Source organism: Sturnira hondurensis, unplaced genomic scaffold (assembly GCF_014824575.4).
Source record: "Sturnira hondurensis isolate 20B ecotype Veracruz unplaced genomic scaffold, ASM1482457v3 Scaffold0014854, whole genome shotgun sequence".
In the NCBI taxonomy this organism is placed as follows: Eukaryota; Metazoa; Chordata; class Mammalia; order Chiroptera; family Phyllostomidae; genus Sturnira; species Sturnira hondurensis.
In genome coordinates, this window is record NW_028087485.1 from 11,793,446 (window position 1) to 11,810,760 (window position 17,315).

A 17,315-nucleotide genomic window follows, 5' to 3' on the forward strand; every position below is an offset into this window, starting at 1 on the left:
CTCCCAAAGACCCATCCCTTCAGAGACCACTGCCCCCAGAGACCCCCACTATTGCCCCTTCTGACATCCATTCACACAGTGTGGGAGGGGCATGAGGAGAAGAAAAGCTGGACCTAGAACCTGGGTCCCTATGAGGGCCAGTTGAGTCCAGGAGACTCATGGAGTTTTCTCCAGCCCAGCTCCAGTGACGTGGGGTTGAGGGAGGGTGGAGGCAGAAGTAACTATCCTTAGAATCCTCAACTTTCATCCTGGGAGACCACATCACTTCTCAGAGACCCTGCCTTTTCTCCCAAGGGGCTCCAGTTCAATACCCACAAGTCCATCCTGCCTCCCAAGGTGCTGATCACCAAGGGGACAAGGTAAGACTTGAGCATGGACAGTCTTTCTGTTCAGAAAGACTTCAATTGCCCGGATGGCAGAGAAAATGTCAAAACTGAATCTAGGCCAGGAACCAACCTTTAGCCTCTCAGGCTAGGGATCTAAGATCTCAACCTTGGGGGGGGAAAGAGGGACTGAAGGAAGGGAGGGGAGCTGACGAAAGGACAGAAACCGTGGTCTCAGGAGGAAGCAGTCCAGCATGGAAGGTTGAGAAGGAAGGGGAGAGGCAGGGGTTACCACAGAACACGAGTGAAGATGGCACCTGGAGACTCATGGCCTTGACTGTGTTTGAAAAACATCTAGCAAAAGACGGGAAGGAAGGAGAAAATGATTCAGAAGCACCTTTCCAACTGAGTCCCAGGAACGTGTGCATATGTGTGTGTGTTTCGGGGGGGGGCGTGTTCTGTGACTTTGTCCAGGTCCAGGCCCCATCTTTGTTTGAAACCCCTGGACTGAACCCAAACTTGAAGCTGGTCATAGCAGCTGGGCTGTCAATGACCCAGGTGGCTGGGACAAGTCTTCATGGGACAGTGGTGTTGCGACTTCTGCCTCACCTCCCCCCACCCCACCACTCCCCATGAGTCACCTAAGCCAGGACAAGCCCTGGAGCCTGAGTTCTTCTCCTCCACCACCAGTACATCAGGGACCCAGCTTGAGGAGAGAGGATTAGAGAATGTTAGGGTCCCTGGCATGCAGAAGGGAGCGTGGGGGAAAGGGAGGGACGCCTCCATCTGAGCCAGCCTCCAAATTCCACCCCAAGCCTGGGATATCCCTGCCACGAGAGCCCCTGTGTCTGCCCCTCCAACTCCATCCATGGTCCTGACCTCATTACTCCCCTCAGGCTCCATCTGTCCACCAGCCCGCCCCTCCCCCAAGAGCTCTCAAACCCTCTCATTAGCTGCAACTGAACCGCAGACCGGATCCCTTCCAGTTTCTAAATGCCCTCATCACTGCTCTCCAAGAACTTATTTCTACCCCCAGCCTCCCAGACCCCATTCCCACCCATCCCCAGCCCATCAGCCTTCTTCCTAAGGTGCTCTGCACTGAGTAGAGAGGTAAGACTTGATCTTCATTCACATTTGCTTACTCCAGGTGGACTTACACAGTTGTTCTCCATTTCAGAAAGACTCTAGTCACTCAGATGGCTGAGGAAATACCCAAAATATATCCTAGGAGGTAATCAGCCTATGAGCCTCTTTCCCTCTCTCCTTACTTGCCTGTACACTTCAAGTAGTCAGTCCTAGGTGACAGGACCTAAGTTTTTGAGCAAAACAACAGAGAATCTCCAAGCCCACCAGAATGTTTAAGCTTGTCTAGTCTTCACACATACACACAAAGCAGAGTTATACATACACATATGTAATTTATTTACATGCACGTCTTAGAACAGAAGGTAAGCTCCATAAAGGTAGGGACAACGTGTTTTTCTGTGACGTACCTCCAGCCCTAAACAACAGTGCTGGCACATAAGACATGTTTGCTGAAAGTATGGCATATAATAAAACAAGTACCTGCAAATAAATTATTATATGTTTATATAGCTATATGCACACATAATACATCCATATATAATGCTTTGTACACACATGCATTTATGTACCCACATGGGTATCTACATACATGTGTGCACTGAGATACCTCACACACATAACATAGTTGTGATGTACATACATTAATGCACACACACACCTCACATATAGTGCATACATACACATATCACTACTATGAACATATGACATACAGGGTCCAGCAGAAGTAAGGCCTGCTTGAATGTGGTTGGTAGGGTATGTGAAAGCGTCACATGAGATGGGCAGCAATTTGAATATTTCACCTAAAATGTCAAGGTGTGCTTGAGTGTGATGTTGTTACAGAATTACATGGTTATGATTGTTTAATAAAAAAGAGGCATTATTTGTGCCTGACCCTGTGTATTACAGATACCACACAAAGGTATCACATATGTACTACACATACATGTACATCTTCACGTACATAAATGAATGTAAATAAAAGTACCTTTTTACTTAAAATTTTCCAGCCTACCTGTCTAAAGGCCCCTAGCCGGATCTGGCTGCCATAACCCAAAATATCCACCAGGTGGCACTCTTTGGCTACTTCCTGTACTCCCCGAAGTGTTGCTAGAGGTGTCGCCAGACAGGTCGACTCTCGTTGGAGGCACAAAACTTTCGGGACCAGTGTACCCCATGAACTTTCCCCTCTTTCCCCTACCCAGCAGCGTGGTGGGCGTGTCCTTTGGCCCCAAAGTCTGCAATCTCGGCCCTCTCTGAAATCCAGTTCATACTCTCGGGCCTCCAGGCTTCTGGAAAAGGGGTGGACGCCCCCTTGGGGCTTCAATTCTGCTCAGTCCGAGCTCAAATCCATACCCATTCACCAGCGAGCCAGCGGGTGAACTTCACCAGGACTCCGTAGGTTCAGACCAGGCTCAAGGGCCTTTCCTCCAGTAATGACCAGCCAGGCTGTGGCCCCATCCCACAATGGAAGCTTGCACACACGTGACTACACACCTGTACACATGGCCCCCTTTGGCAACTTCTCTACACCCTTCCCAGAATGCCCAGCCTGAGTCAGGCAAAAGCTGGGAGAATGGCCAGGCCACAGGACCTGGGACCTGGGACCCTCGGCTCGGAAGGTGCTGGTCCTGGTTAACACTTCCTGCCCCGGTCAGGTCTTGACTCCGGATCTCCGATTTGGAGCCGGAAGGAAGAGTATTCGCTCGTTTCAAGCAAACTACTCAAAATCCCGGAGGTGGGGGGATTGGGGTGGGACACAGGCTCTCCCGCCCCCAGGCCCTGGCCACTTGGTGTCAGCTTTCCTAGAACCTCACACATCAGGTGTGAGCGACCTAGGACGAAAAAATGCGGATAAGTCTTGGAAACCCGTGGGGAGGAGAAGCCGGGAGTTCTGGCAGCAGCTCAGCTTCCCCCTCCTCCTCCCCTCTCTTCCCCCGGGAGCAGTGGGAAATTATTTATTAAAACACCGCCTGCGCTCTCATTTATTTGCGGCGAATAATCCTCGGCATCGCAGCGCGTTTATTAAACCTTTCCCGTCCCCACATTACTTTAATAATAAATCGCGTGTCACTTTCCAGCAACATTATTAAAGCGCGTCGGCTGGAGCGGAGGCGGTGGGGGTGTAGAGAACGCAGCAGGGGTTCCTCCTATTCCAGGCTGTGGGGCCTGAACAAGTAGGGCCGAGGAAGGGGAAACTGAGGCTGTAAGGAGACTGAACCCTAACTTGCTATGAAAGCAATCCAGGAGTATGGGTTCTGGGGGGTGGGCCTGTGTGACCCCCTAGGGTCAGGTGGAGCCTCTGGTCTGCAGGTAGACGCAATAGGATAGAAGGGCCCGCCAGGGGGCGCCTTGGAGCCCTGCTATGCTGGAGCCCACCCACCCCCACTCCGGCCCCTGCCGCCGCTGCCCGCCCTCCCTGCCAACCCCCAGCATAACAATCCAAGGGTGGATTCCGAGGTTGCTGTAGGACCCAGTCCCCTCCCCACTTTCAGAGCGGAGCATCTCCTGATTAGGGACAAGGAACAAACGGCTTGAGACACCCCCCCCCCCCAACCACCACCCCGGCCACGCCTCTCACATCCCTATTCCTGCTTCTGCGGTCGCCTTGGAATCTGCCCCAAATTTGTAGATCGCAGCTCCTGGAGCCGCCGGGCTCCAGCCAGGCAATGAGAGCAGTCCTCTGGTTTAACCGCTGGAGGAGCCTGGCTGTTCCGCGAGAGGGGCGGCCAAGCTCTGTGGTTGGGGTTCTAGACCACGCCCCTCTCCAGAGGCCCGGCTTCTGCGTTGGGCCCCAGAGGACAAGCTCAGACACCGAACCAACTGCGATCTTTCCCGTGGTGGCGCCAGGCTCGGGGCGTAGCCCAGGCGCGCAGAAAGCCGTCGCCATCCTACGTGGCTTCAGAATTTAAGCTTTCATCTTCTTCAATCAGTCAATAAACACTGCGCCTTACCAGTGTCCCTCAGCTAGGTTGAGTGTAGAGAGAGATTTGGATAGCAAAAGAGTCCAGCTCCGTGAGGGTTCCTCAGTCAGAAAGAACAGGTCACAGTTGGGGCTGATGAGGAAACCAGTTTACCATGACTTTATGTTCAGCTGGGACAGCAGGATTCCTAGAGGAATCCTAGGGTGTGGCCATGCACACAGCCAAACTTCCCCTCTCCTCTCCCCAGTTTATGCTTTCATACTGGGTCCTACCCACATTGACCCAATGCCCCACTCTGTTTGGAGGAAACCAGAATGAGATAGAGGGGCAGGCAATCTATCTCTAGACCAGCACCAGTGGAGTGCAGACTGGGAAGAACAGCCTCCCCCCACCCGGATGCCTCCAGCCTTCTTCCCTAGAGGGCAGGGTAGGCCCCGGCTCAAGCATCCTCTCTGTGCATCTGCCAGACATGTGCTTAGTAAGCAGGGCCTATGGCTTCTGGAAGCCAGAGTCTTACTACCACGAAATTCGGCCTTCATGTGCACCTCTGCATGAACCATCCGCGCATCTGTGTGTCTCAGTTTGTTCATAAACCTTTATTGTGTGCTTGTGCCTAGTCCTGTGCTAGGCATTGTCCAACACAAAGTGGTGCAAGATATGGAATTTCCAGAATGACAGGAGAAACTGGACAGGACCAAACGCCCATCTCACTGCACTGAACCAACCCATGCTCCATGGTGCTCTCCTGGATAGCAGCAAAGAGGACTGCAGTTAGTAAGTACAACTGGGACTTAGGAGAGAGGGAAATTTCCAGAAGGTTAATTTTGAGAAAGGGCAAACTGGGGCAGGGCAGAGATTGGGGACAAGGAAAATGCCGTGTAGAAGGACAGTTAGGAAGACTGGCCCATCAGGGCTGGCAGAAGGGCTGCTGGGAAGCAAGGGAGGAACCTGCTCTCTGCACCTTATTATGTGTGCTCCACTCCACCCCACCCCACGCCCCACTCAGCCTAGGGACCAGAAGACAGCTGTTGCTTTCTTCTTAGTTGGCCCGTGCCTCTCCTGCAGGAGCCCCTTTACATCCCACCGCCCCTATACCCTGGTCTCTGCCTCTCTCCTACCCTCCTCCAATGTTTGTCTACCCACCCCATGTCTCCCTCACTAAAGGCATTAAAAGCAATCTGTTCAGGGGCCTTGCTCCCCCTTTCCAGATCTTTCCAAGAGCAGGGATAAAAACAATCCCCACTCACCCACCCCCATTGGCCAGGGTTGCGGACCTAGTAGTAATCCTCGCCCTCTTCACTCTCAGCCTCTTCCTCAGGGACCAGGAGCAGGGACGGTAGCTGGGGGATGCCTGTGGAGTTCAGCTGGTCTGCAAACACATGCGGGCAAGGGAGAGGTCAGAAAAGAGGGGCCGTCCATGAGCACGTATCCCAGTCTGTGGGAAAGCCACACTTGCACATGCACCCACGGGCACATACCCACATGGATACACACTAAAGGGCCCGAGTCCACCACCATCCTCTCCTGCCCCCAGAACCCAAGGTTCCCTCTTACCAGGTGTGAGAACAGTCAGGCTAGCTGGGGCCTCCACCTGACCCAGTGCATTGCGGGCCAGGCAGCGGTAGGTGCCCTCATCACTGGGACGCACAGCCTGAATCTGCAGCCAGCTTGTCACCTCAAACCTCTGGGGTCCACCCCTAAACTGTAACCAGAGGAGGAGTCAGCAGGGTCCTTCTAAGTGGGCCCTGCACTGCCCTAGGGAAGCTATGCTCCCTTCCCCTACCTGCACGGAGATGTGGGGGTCATCTCCCGGCAGCTGAATGTCCAAGCCATCCTTCCTCCACTCGACGGAGGCCATGGGGTAGGCAAACACCTCACAGCCAAAGATCACATCCTTCCCCGTCACATTCCAAATGTTGGATGGGTGCAACAGGATCTGGGGCTCTGGGGGTGGAGGTGGGAGGCCTGAGAACAGGATGACACATGGACCAGCAAGGACCCCATATATGAACCATTGTGAACATGCGTGTGGGTAAATACACCTCCATGAACATGACATGTATACCAATGTGGATGCAGGTACACACTGTGCAAACGCAGAACGGAGATGTATGAGCAGACACAATGCACACACAGGCACACAGACCCACACCTCAGCCTGGCAGCCACACTGTCCCAGACTGCTCGCCTGTCCTCATTCCACTTTCTAGGCCCCTATCCCTGCGTTTGTAACCGACACCTCCCTCCTCCACCCTCCCCTTTTTGTAACCAGGTCCAGTTGACAAAGGCCCAAAAAGCTGCCCTTCCCCCACCTGACTCCGGGATTGGGGCGCGTCCCAAAAGGCAAAGGCAGAGAACCTGAAACCGAATTGGGGGAAAGTGTTGGGAACCCCCGCAGCGTGTTTGTTTTCCTGGCAGCATCGGCCCAGCCAGACCCATCAAAGGGGCTCAGGAAGTGAAAGTTACTAAAGCCGCCAAATAAAACTTGAAGCTTGAGTGGCCTTGAGCTCCCTGGGATGGAGGGAGTTAGAAGAGCCCCCTCCCCCACTAATCCCTCAACTTAGAGGAAGGGGGTTGGGATAGTAAGGTGGGGAGACTGGAGTTAACTGCTTGCAATGCAAAGCCGTCCAAATGAAATTTGATTGCACCTCACAGGAACCCAAGTCTCCCTGCCTGGGCTTCAGTGGTCTGGGGCAAAGTCTGGTAGTCTCTCCACTTTTTGTTTTGAGGCCAACAATTGGCTATGCGTCTGCTCCCTCAAGAGTTGGTCCCTGCCAACGGGTCTGGAGCTTTTCACAAAAGCTCCAACCCGAACCTTTGGGCGGTGGCCTCTCCACACAAGCAGCGACAATGAGCTTTTCTCTCCTCTGGTCAGGAACTAATGCTGCTGGGGGGGGGGGGGCAGGGGCAGCAATGCCTCGAGGTTCCTCCAAGTGCTGTGTGTAGGAGACCCATACCCGATTCGCAGGGCCCTGAGTGCGCCACAGTGAGGTTGGCGTCCGGCCGAGCTCGGGCCACTTCCTGCAGACGGCAGATCTGCGAGTAGGTACGGCCGTCGGAACCGCAGAGGGGGTGCTGTGAGCTGCAGACACACAGCGGTTCCGGCACCTCTCCTCGGCTCAGGTCACCACCTGTGTCCAACCGGCACTCAAGCTGCTCGCCGCAGCGCCCATAGAAGTGGGCGCTGGGGTCCAGGTCGCAGAGCTGGCCTTCGAGGTTGGCACATTCCCAGCAGCAGCCGCAAGCGTCGCGTACCCGGCCGGCCAGGCAACCCCGTGGCGCGGCGCACTCCTCTGGCTGGCAGGGAGCGCAGCCCTCGCCCTCTGCCAGCAGCCGCAGCCAGCCACGCCGCAGGTAATCCGGACCTAGGGACGGCCGGGCGCCGGTCGGGGGCGCCTCCTGCACCACCAGCAGTAGCAGTAGCAGGGGCAGCGCCAAGGTAGCTGCGGGCGGCTGTGGCATAGTTAGCTGGAAGCCCTGTGTGCACTCTGGGCATCAGCGGGTTCGTGCACCCTGCCAGGGAGGGAAGCCAGGTCAGGAGGTCAGAAGAAACCTCTCTGTTCAGCGAACCAAAGTTTGACTCTAGTATTGTCCCCTCCCTTGCTACCTTGGAGTTAAGTGCACCCTCAATGCCGAGGCATGGGGGTCATCCAGTTATGCTGGATGGTAATTGGGCTGTTCCTGGGGGTTAGGGAGAGGTTAGAGAAAGGGGTTATAAGCTCAGGCGCCACACACACACACACACACACACAGCTACACACCATCCAACTCAGTAAGTTTCCTGCTCTAGAGGTGGATGGGAAGGGATGGCCCAGAAGTAAGGAGTCGTTAATAAGGATGAGAAGGGTGGAAGGTGATGTCCCTAGAGTCCAGAGCTCTCACCTAGCGTCCGGGACTGAGCCCTTCAGAGCAATCGTGACTCCAGTCCGAAAAAGTAGGCAGTGGGAAGAAAACAGAGAACAATCCGCTGGGCCCGCAAGCCGCCTCTGCTCCGGCTTGAAGATCTCTGAGAGCGCCCACGGGCTTGCATTCGGAAAACAGCTCCTCCGCCCCTCTCCCCGCCCCTAGACGTAGCACCCCCCCCCCCCACACACACACACTATCCTCTAGTTCTGAAGCTGCCAATTTTATGCGGCTGCACAGGACCTTCCTGGGCCACTTCCCTCAGCCTGGGCCAAAGTCACAGTGAGAATGGAGGAGCCGTAACCGGACACCGAAGCTTGGAGAGGACCAGACGCAGGGTGGGTAGGGGGGTGGCTGTGAAGCTCGAAGATTTGGCTGACCAGCTAGGCCCTGTCCCATCTGACTTTACAGTCCCTGGGGTAGGAGCTCTGGTGCCAATTCTGGAGCTCCTGTAGGGCAGGGCCACGCAACTCTGTCTCTCTGCAGCCCAAAACCAGCTTCCTGGGAGTGATTGCAGGCTTGTACATCGAGCTTCCCCACCAAGGCGCCGACCAGAGACTGGGCGCTTACATCAGCCTCCCCACATCTGGCCTCCCCTTCCCTCCCTACATCCGGCAGGTGCTTTAACCACGGCTGAGGAGGGTGATTAAAGGTCCGAGCCGACCAGCAGCCGCCGGAAAAGGTGGGCGGGGCGCCTCCGGGGTCCGGATTACAGGTTACGGTGGCGAGGCTTGCAAGGCCAGACACACGGTCTTGCAACCGCCACCAGCGCCACCGTGGCACTTTGGGCTGGGGACGGGGCGGAAAGCATTTCTGGAAGCCCGCCTGCCTTACCGGGGGTCTGCCAGGCCCCGCCCCGCTGGCCCCAAAAGGCTTACAGAAGCCGCGCTCAAATTCAGTTTCCAGGGAGCGGAAACTGAGCTCCGCAGCCGGGGAGGAGACTGTAAGTAGTCAGGCTCCGTCCAGTAGGACCTGGCCGGGGGCGGAGCAACTTGAGCAGAGACTTCCCGACTAACCCCGGAGTGCAGAGCTGCTCCGGGGGCTCGAGACCGCCCAGCGGGATCTGCTTCGCATGCGTACAGGAGGCCCAGACGCTCAGGTTCCCGCGTGCGGCCCGGGACTCTCCAGCCGGGCCTGGCCTTGTCTAAGCCCTTCCAGTTAGCAGTTCCCTAGCGGCGTACCCGCCACTTCTGGCCGGAAGGGCCTGATGAGGCGGGGAAGACAGGTACCCTGTCACCTGGTCTCTCAAACTCCAAGGAGGGACGGGAACCGAACTTCACGCGGTGTCTCGCAATTGCCGCGAGAATTAGAACAGGAAGTCTATGGAGCCAGAACGGGAAAAGCCCGCCGATTTTAAACTGGAAAAAGGATGGGCGGGGCCGGCTGTGGCTGGCAGTCATGAGTGGTCCCTTATTTTTGGCTTTAGAGCAATCGAAGTGTCGACCTAGGGCAGAAATAAACTGTAAGAGAACTGCAGGAGGCAGACTGGAAATTGCGGAAGTGACTTATGGAGCCACTCACCTAAGGAGAGGCCTCTGGCAATGCCTCGAGAGCGGAGATTGTTCCCCGGGATACAGAAGGGAAGCAGTTCGGTCTCTTAATGAATTGTCACTCGCTTCTAAGGCTTGGCGCCAGTGTTTAAAAAACAAACTTCACAGACCTAGAAACTCTTGCCCACTTTATTATAGCCGGTTTTTATTTTCAGTTTTTGCTGTGATCCGAGGGCCTAGTATTAGGAATGGTATCTCGCCACTGTATCTTTGAAACCTACCCCCGCGCCTGACAGAACAGAAAATTCTTGGTAAATGTTAGTGGATTAAATGTGAATGACTTCCTGAGTGTGAAAGGCAAGTTTAACTTGGATTTTCCGGGTCTCTAATGGAGAAGACTGGTTAGACAGGGAACGGACGCCCCCTTGTGGGCCTGCGGTTGGTGACGAAAACATTATCCTGCATACAGACACCAAAGATGTTGACTATACAGGAACTCTGCCTTTATTAAGTAGAGATTTTTGTCCCAGGAAAACACCACATATTGTGAAAATTCTCTGAGGAGGGAATTGTTTGCCTAAGACACAATTTGGAAGTTTAGTACGTTCTCAGGTCCTCATCTGACACTATCCAATAAAGCTCCAAAACACATTTAATAACATCTACTTGCCTCATAAATTTACTAAATATTCTGCGTATTCATACTTTAAAAATGTTGAATCAGTTTGACCACATTCTCTAATCTGGATCATGAAGAGAACCTAGGTGGCAGTACCCTTTGTGTGTCTGCATGGGGAGACTAGATTCAAATGAAGAGGGGAAGCTAAACTTTGTTGAAGAAAAGATGGTCCTGCCTCTGCCCTCCCCACTCTTTCCCGTAGATGCTTGTACTGAAGAAGGAATGATGTATAGAGTGTAGGTTGCTTTCCACTGTGAATCATAGCCTGGAACTTCACAGGTTTTTACACCTTCACTACTGACCATGAAATAACTGAAACATAATGATGAATTGAAATGGATCCTGTACCAATGAACAATATCAAATGAAACCATGCAGGGTCAGTATGTAGTTAGTAAGAAATTACTTGAGGGGACCCACACACTCTAACCTGTCACTTCATGTGCCCTGTTGCGATAAACCCCATGAAAATACTGGGCTTGCAACTTAAAGGGAGAAGCAGAAGTGAAACAAATGGTCTATTTGACCCATTAGAAATGGATACAGAGGAATTGTGCTTCCTCTGAACATTAGAATCAGTACTTTTAAAAAAGCTCCACTAGGTAATTAAGACAGAATACCTCGTAGCTACCTACTGTGACAAATAGGTGAACTCAGTCAAAGGGAAAAATATGCGTAGGAAAATAAGGTTAAGCGGAAAAAAGTATATGGATACTAATCACAACCAGGGAAATATTTATCATATATCTCATCAGTAAACACTCTAAGACAATTTGGAATGAGGCATATGGCTGAGTATAACACTATTATTTTGAAAAATTATTTTTCATAATAAAGTGGAAGATACTTTATACATAAATTAGAATGTTGAGACAAATGTAGAAAGTTGGGACAGCCAGGTGGGAAGATGAGCATTATAAGTCAGCTATATGCTACCAAATGAAAGCTGAAATACCCAGAAGACTAGCTCTTTGGGATACCTAGGCATTAAGGCATATCGAATGAGCTTTAAAATATGCAGAAATAAAACAGGTGAAATTTTCCTGTTCTCTTATATCTCAGGAGGCAACTCTCCGCCCACCCACATACCCAATTTCCCATCCACCTTGAGATGAAGACGGTACCTCCATCTGACCTGATGACTTGGCCACATTTTTTTAGAGAATTTTTATGAGTTTATTTTAAAATTTTATTTTGATTATGCTGTTACAGTGGTCCCAATTTTCCCCTTTTGCCCCCCTCAACCCAGCACCTCCCCTCAAGCAATCCCCACACCATTGTTCATATCCATGGGTCATGCATATAAGTTCTTTGGCTACTCCATTTCCTATACTGTACTTTACATCCCCATGGCTATTCTGTAAATACCTGTTTGTACTTCTTAAACCCCTCACCTCTTTACCCATTTCCCCACACTCATCTCCAGTCTGGCAACCATCAAAATTCTCTTTGCATCCATGATTCTGTCTCTCTTCTTATTTTCTTAGTTTGTTTTCTAGATTCAGTTATTGACAGATATGTATTTTGCCATTTTATTGTTATAGTTTTGATCTTTTTCTTAAGTAAGTCCCTTTAATATTTCTTTTTTTTTTCTGGAACTGGTTTTTAGCTACTTTACAAAAGTAGCCAAAATGTAAACTCTAATAATATAGTTTATTAGCCCCATCACTAGTGAAATAAGAAAGAAGTTGCTGCTTTACATTTCTCTCCCCTCTTATCTTTTTTTATATTTTATTGATTATACCATTACAGTTCAAGTAATTCTATTCCCCACCTTCAATCCCCTCCACCCGCACCCTCCCTCCCCCACCATTCTCCCCCCCTTAGTTTATAACCACGTGTCTCAAGTTCTTTGGATTCTATATTTCCCCCACTATTCTCGCCCTCCCCCCTATCTATTTTCTACCTACCCTCTATGCTATTTTCTGTGCCTTCTCCCCCCTTCTCCCCCTCCCACCCCCCTATTTCTAACCCTCCATGTGTTCTTCATTTCTATGGTTCCACTCCTGATCTAGCTGTCCTCTAGGTTTGCTTTTGTTTTAGCTGTGGTTGTTAATAACTATGTGTTTGCTGTCCTTTCACTGTTCATATTTTTCATCTTCTTTTTATTATATAAGTCCCTTTAGCATTTCATATAATAAGGGCTTGGTGATGATGAACTCCTTGAACTTGACCTTATCTGAGAAGCACTTTATCTGTCCTTCCATTCTAAATGAAAGTTTTGCTGGATAAAGCAATCTTGGCTGTAGGTCTTTGGATTTCATGACTTGGAATACTTCTTTCCAGCCCCTTCTTGCCTGTAAGGTCTCTTTTGAGAAATCCGCTGACAGTCTGATGGGTACTCCTTTGTAGGTGACTGTCCCCTTATCCCTTGCTGCTTCTAGGATTCTCTCCTTCATTTTGGTCTTGGCTAATGTAATTATGATGTGCCTTGGTGTGTTCCTTCTTGGGTCCAACTTCTTTGGCACTCTCTGAGCTTCCTGGATTTCCTGGAAGTCTATTTCCTTTGCCAGACTGGGGAAGTTCTCCTTTATTATTTGTTCAAATACATTTTCCACTCGTGGCTGTTTCTTTCCCCCTTCTGGTACCCCTATAATTCGGATGTTGGAACGTTTAAAGATGTCCTGGAGGTTCCTAAGCCTCTCCTCATTTTTTTGAATTCTCGTTTCTTCATTCCTTTCTGGTGGGATGTTTTGTTCTTCCTTCTGGTCCATTCCATTGATTTGTGTCCCCGTTTCCTTTCCATCACTATTGGTTTCCTGTGCATCTCCCTTCATTTCAATTAGTTTAGTCTTCATATGTTCCTCTAATTTGTGACTTTGTTCCTCTAATTTATGACTATAATCTACCAGTTCTGTGAGCATCCTGATAAATAGTGTCCTGAATTGTGCTTCTGAGAGGCTGGCAATTTCTCAGTCGCTTAGAGTTATTGGCTCTGGGACTTTGAGTTCTTCTTGCGCCATCTTTCGGGTTGTTTGTGCCTGTTCCATAGCAGGATCAGAGCCCTAAAGTGTTCACTAGAACAGGGCAACTAAGTCGCTGGGTTGTGACGTTGTATGTGGGGGCGGGGTCAAAGAGGGACAATGGCTCTCACTGGTATTGCAGGGCAACTAAGTTGCTGGGTTGTGACGCTGTATGTGGGGGCGGGGTCAAAGAGGGACTATGGTGTCCTGTCCATCGCCTGCCGCCATGGCCCTCACCGGTGCCGCAGTTGCTGCCGTCACCGGGCCCACACGTTTCGTCCCACTGCACGCGAGTGTGCCACCGCTGTCAGCCCTCGCCCCCCGGGGCCTGCGTGGTCTGTCTCACTGTGCGCGAATATGCGCCCGAGGTCTGCCCCGCACCCCAACTGGCTCCCGTCTGCCTGCGCTCCTGGGTCGGGGGCCCTGTCCTGCCCGACCCTGCTCGCTGCTGGCTCCGCCCCTCTTACTGTCCCTGTTGAACGGTTAGATGTAGTCAGACTTCCGTATAATTCAATTTTCTGTCCTTTGGTTGTGTCTTTGTTTCTCTAAACCTTTGTTGTATTCAAACTTGGTTGTGGGAGAAGGCACAGTGTTCCCACCTATGCCTCCATCTTGGCGGAACTCCTAATATTTCTTACAATAATGGTTTGGTGATGGTGAACTCGTTTAGTTTTTTTCTTGTCTGAGAAGCTCTTTAAATGCCCTTTGATTCTAAATGATAGCTTTACTGGGTAGAGCAATGTTGGTTGTAGGTTCCTGCTTTTCATGACTTTGAATATTTCTTGCTCATCCTTTCTAGCCTGCAATGTATCTTTTGAGAAATCAGCTGACAGTCTTATAAGAACTCTCCTGTAGGTAACTAACTTCTTTTCTCTTGCTTTTAAGATTCTCTAATTATCTTTAACCTTTGGCATTTTAATTACAATGTGTCTTGGAATGGGCCTCTTTGCATCCATCTTGTTTGGGATTCTCTGTGTTTCCTGGACTTGCATGTCTATTTCCTTCATCAAGTCAGGAAAGTTTTCTTTCATTATTTCTTCAAACAGATTTCCAATTTCTTGTTTTTTCTCTTCTGCTTCTGACATCCTTATTATACTAGTGTTGGAATGCTTGAAGTTGTCCCAGAGGCTGCTTACGCTGTCCTTAGTTTATTTTGGATCCTTTTTTCTTCTTGTTCTGATTTGTTGTTTTTTGCTTCCTTAAGTTCCAAATCATCGATTTGATTCTCAGCTTCATCCACTCTACTGTTGTTTCCCTGTAAATTGTTCTTTATTTCAATTGATATATCCTTCATTCAAACTGGATCTTTTTATGCTGTTGCAGTCCTCACTAAGTTCCTTGAGCACCCTTATAACCAGTGGTTTGAACTCTGCATCTGATAAATTGCTTACCTCCATTTCATTTCGTTCTTTTTCTGGAGTTTGAGTTGTCCTTTCATTTGGGCCATGTTTCTTTGTCTCTTCATTTTGGCAATCTCCCTGTGTTTGTTTCTGTCTATTAGGTGTAGCTGCTATGACTCCCTGTCTTGGTAGTGTGGCCTAGTTTTATAGGTGCCCTGCAAGGTCCAGTGGCACAGCCTCCCCTATCACCCAAACTGGGTATTGAGATACACCCTCCACGATAGCTGAATACACCCTCCTCTTTTAGTTGATCCTTGATTGCTGTTGGCAGGTCAGTGGAAGGGATTTACCTTGGCCAGTCAGCTGCAAGGACCGGCTGTGACCACTGACCACCAACCTCCACCTTCTGTGGAGGATCAGCTGTGCAGGGGCAGGGTGGTGGTGCTCCAGTGTGGTCTATAACTGTCCACTGGGTGTGCAGGCTCTGGAGTTTCCCCAGTGATATAGGCCAAGGTCAGCACCCCCCCCCCACCCCGCCCCAGTGTTCTGCCATGGGCCACACTGCCTGAGCTATAAAACAATCTGAGATGGATGCTACTTGAGCTGGGCTGGGAGATTCCCATATGAAGCCAAGTTGTGAATCTAGGCTGGCTGCTGCTCGTGCCTGTCTTAAGGCCACTTAGCAAGAGATATGGGGGTGTTGGGGGCTGGGGGTTTACTGAGGCCAGCTGTAGCTTGTTTGATAGATTTAGGAAATTATGAAGCAGGAGCCAAGACCAGCCATTTATATGGAAAAGCTACTGTTAACAGTTAGGGTGGACTGGTAAGTTGGGTGGGACAAGCCTCAGGGGATCTCCAGGGCAGGGCAAACAGTGTTAGCCAGGTTGATGGAGTCTTAAATATGGCTCCTATCTGTTGGTTCTGTGGCTCTGTTGGGGGAGGGTTCCGAAAAGGGACAGTGGCCTCTGCCTGCCTTTCTGTCTTGGGAAAAAGCTGTACCCCAGCTCCTGTCTTGACGCCAGATACTTCAGTTTCTCCCTGTTTGTTACTGGTGCCTTTCAAGCTGCTACCCTGCTGTTGGAGCTCAGAGGAAGTGAGTCTGAGTAAGTCTGTGTGTGGGTTCTTTAAAGGGAACTGCTTAGGACTCCAGAAATTTCTTGCACTGACTCAGTCCCCTCTGGACTTTGCAGCCAGAAGTTATGGGGACTTATCTTCCTGTAACTGGAACCCTAGGCTGGGGGCCTGGTGAGGGACTGAGACTCCTCAATCCCATGATATCCCTCCTAAATTTTTATCCAATACATGTACATGTGGGAGCAGCGCATTTGGCATCTCTGCCCCCTTACTGGTTTGGATGGATGTGGTGGTTTTTTTAATTCCATAGATGTCAGACTTCCATTCAACTCAATTTCTGATGGTTCTGAGTGATAGTTGTGCTATATTTTAGTTATAATTTTGATGTGGGTATGAGAGGAGGCGAGCCATGTTTACCTATGCCACCATCTTGGCCAGAAGTCTTGGATATATATTGTATTGATAAACATAGAAAGGATGTTTAAATCATTTAGATGTTTTCTACATTTCTCTTTGTTTGTTTTGACATATAACAGATCAGCAGAAAAGTGCATATGAGAGCGTCTACCTCAATTAATCATTTTAAGTGAACGCTCACGTGATCATCATACAGGTCAAGAAACAGAATATTACTAACACCTCCAGAAGCTCCCACTGTGCTCCCTCCCAATCATTAATCCATTCTCTTTATTAATTAATTTATTTCTAACTCTGCAGTTTTACCTGCTTTTGACTTTTATATAAATTGGGATACACCCAGGAGTAAAATGACTACTTTATGTAGAATACATGCCATCAACATTAGTAATTACCAAACGATTTTTCCCAAAGTCACTGTATCAGTTTACATAATCACCAGCAGCTTATGAGAGTTCCCATTGTGCCATATCCTTGTCAACACTTGGTTTTGTCCGTTTTTTAAAATTTTAGACATTAAGTAAATATTTTAGACCCTAAGATTTTAAGATGGCCAGTTCTGCGAGGAATTCCTCCCCTAAATTAAAAAAAAACTTTTAGTTTGAAATAATTTTAGACTTGAATAGGAGTTGCAGAAATAGCAGAGAAAGTGCCCATGTCTCCTTCACCCAATCCACCCCATTGGTAACATTTGTAATTATCAGAACCAGGACATTGAAGTCCTGGCTGAGTAGCTCAGTTGGTTAGAACATCATCCCAATACCCCAAGGTTGTGGGTTGAATTTCTGGTCAGGGCACATACAAGAAACAATCAATGAATACATAAATAAGCGGAATGACATATCAATGTTTCTTTGTTTCTGTCTTCCTCTCTCTCTAAAATCATTATGTTTAAAAAAATTTGTTTAAACTTAGGACATTGACATTGCTACAAAGCTATAACTAAACTATGGACCTTGTTCACAATTCACTGATTTTTACATGTATTCATGTGAGTGTTCATAATTAAAATTTTATCACATGTATAGGTTTGTGTAATCATGAGGTGAGTAAGTGGGTCTTATGAGATATAGGAGGATAAATGCTATGCTTGTGCCAAAGGAAATGCTAGTACAATCT

At 49.7% G+C, this 17,315-nt stretch overlaps 1 protein-coding gene across 1 annotated transcript; it reads right to left on the reverse strand.

Annotated features, from left to right (window-relative positions):
- Positions 1-4,905: 4,905 nt before the first annotated feature.
- KAZALD1 (Kazal type serine peptidase inhibitor domain 1) lies at positions 4,906-8,365 on the reverse strand. Its single transcript, XM_037064115.1, has 5 exons — positions 8,213-8,365; positions 7,288-7,843; positions 6,114-6,274; positions 5,885-6,032; positions 4,906-5,699 (listed from the first exon to the last, which is right to left on the reverse strand). The coding sequence occupies exons 2-5, from the start codon at positions 7,790-7,792 to the stop codon at positions 5,605-5,607; spliced, it is 909 nt and encodes a 302-aa protein (XP_036920010.1). The 5' UTR covers positions 7,793-7,843; positions 8,213-8,365; the 3' UTR covers positions 4,906-5,604.
- Between the last annotated feature and the right edge of the window lie 8,950 nt (positions 8,366-17,315).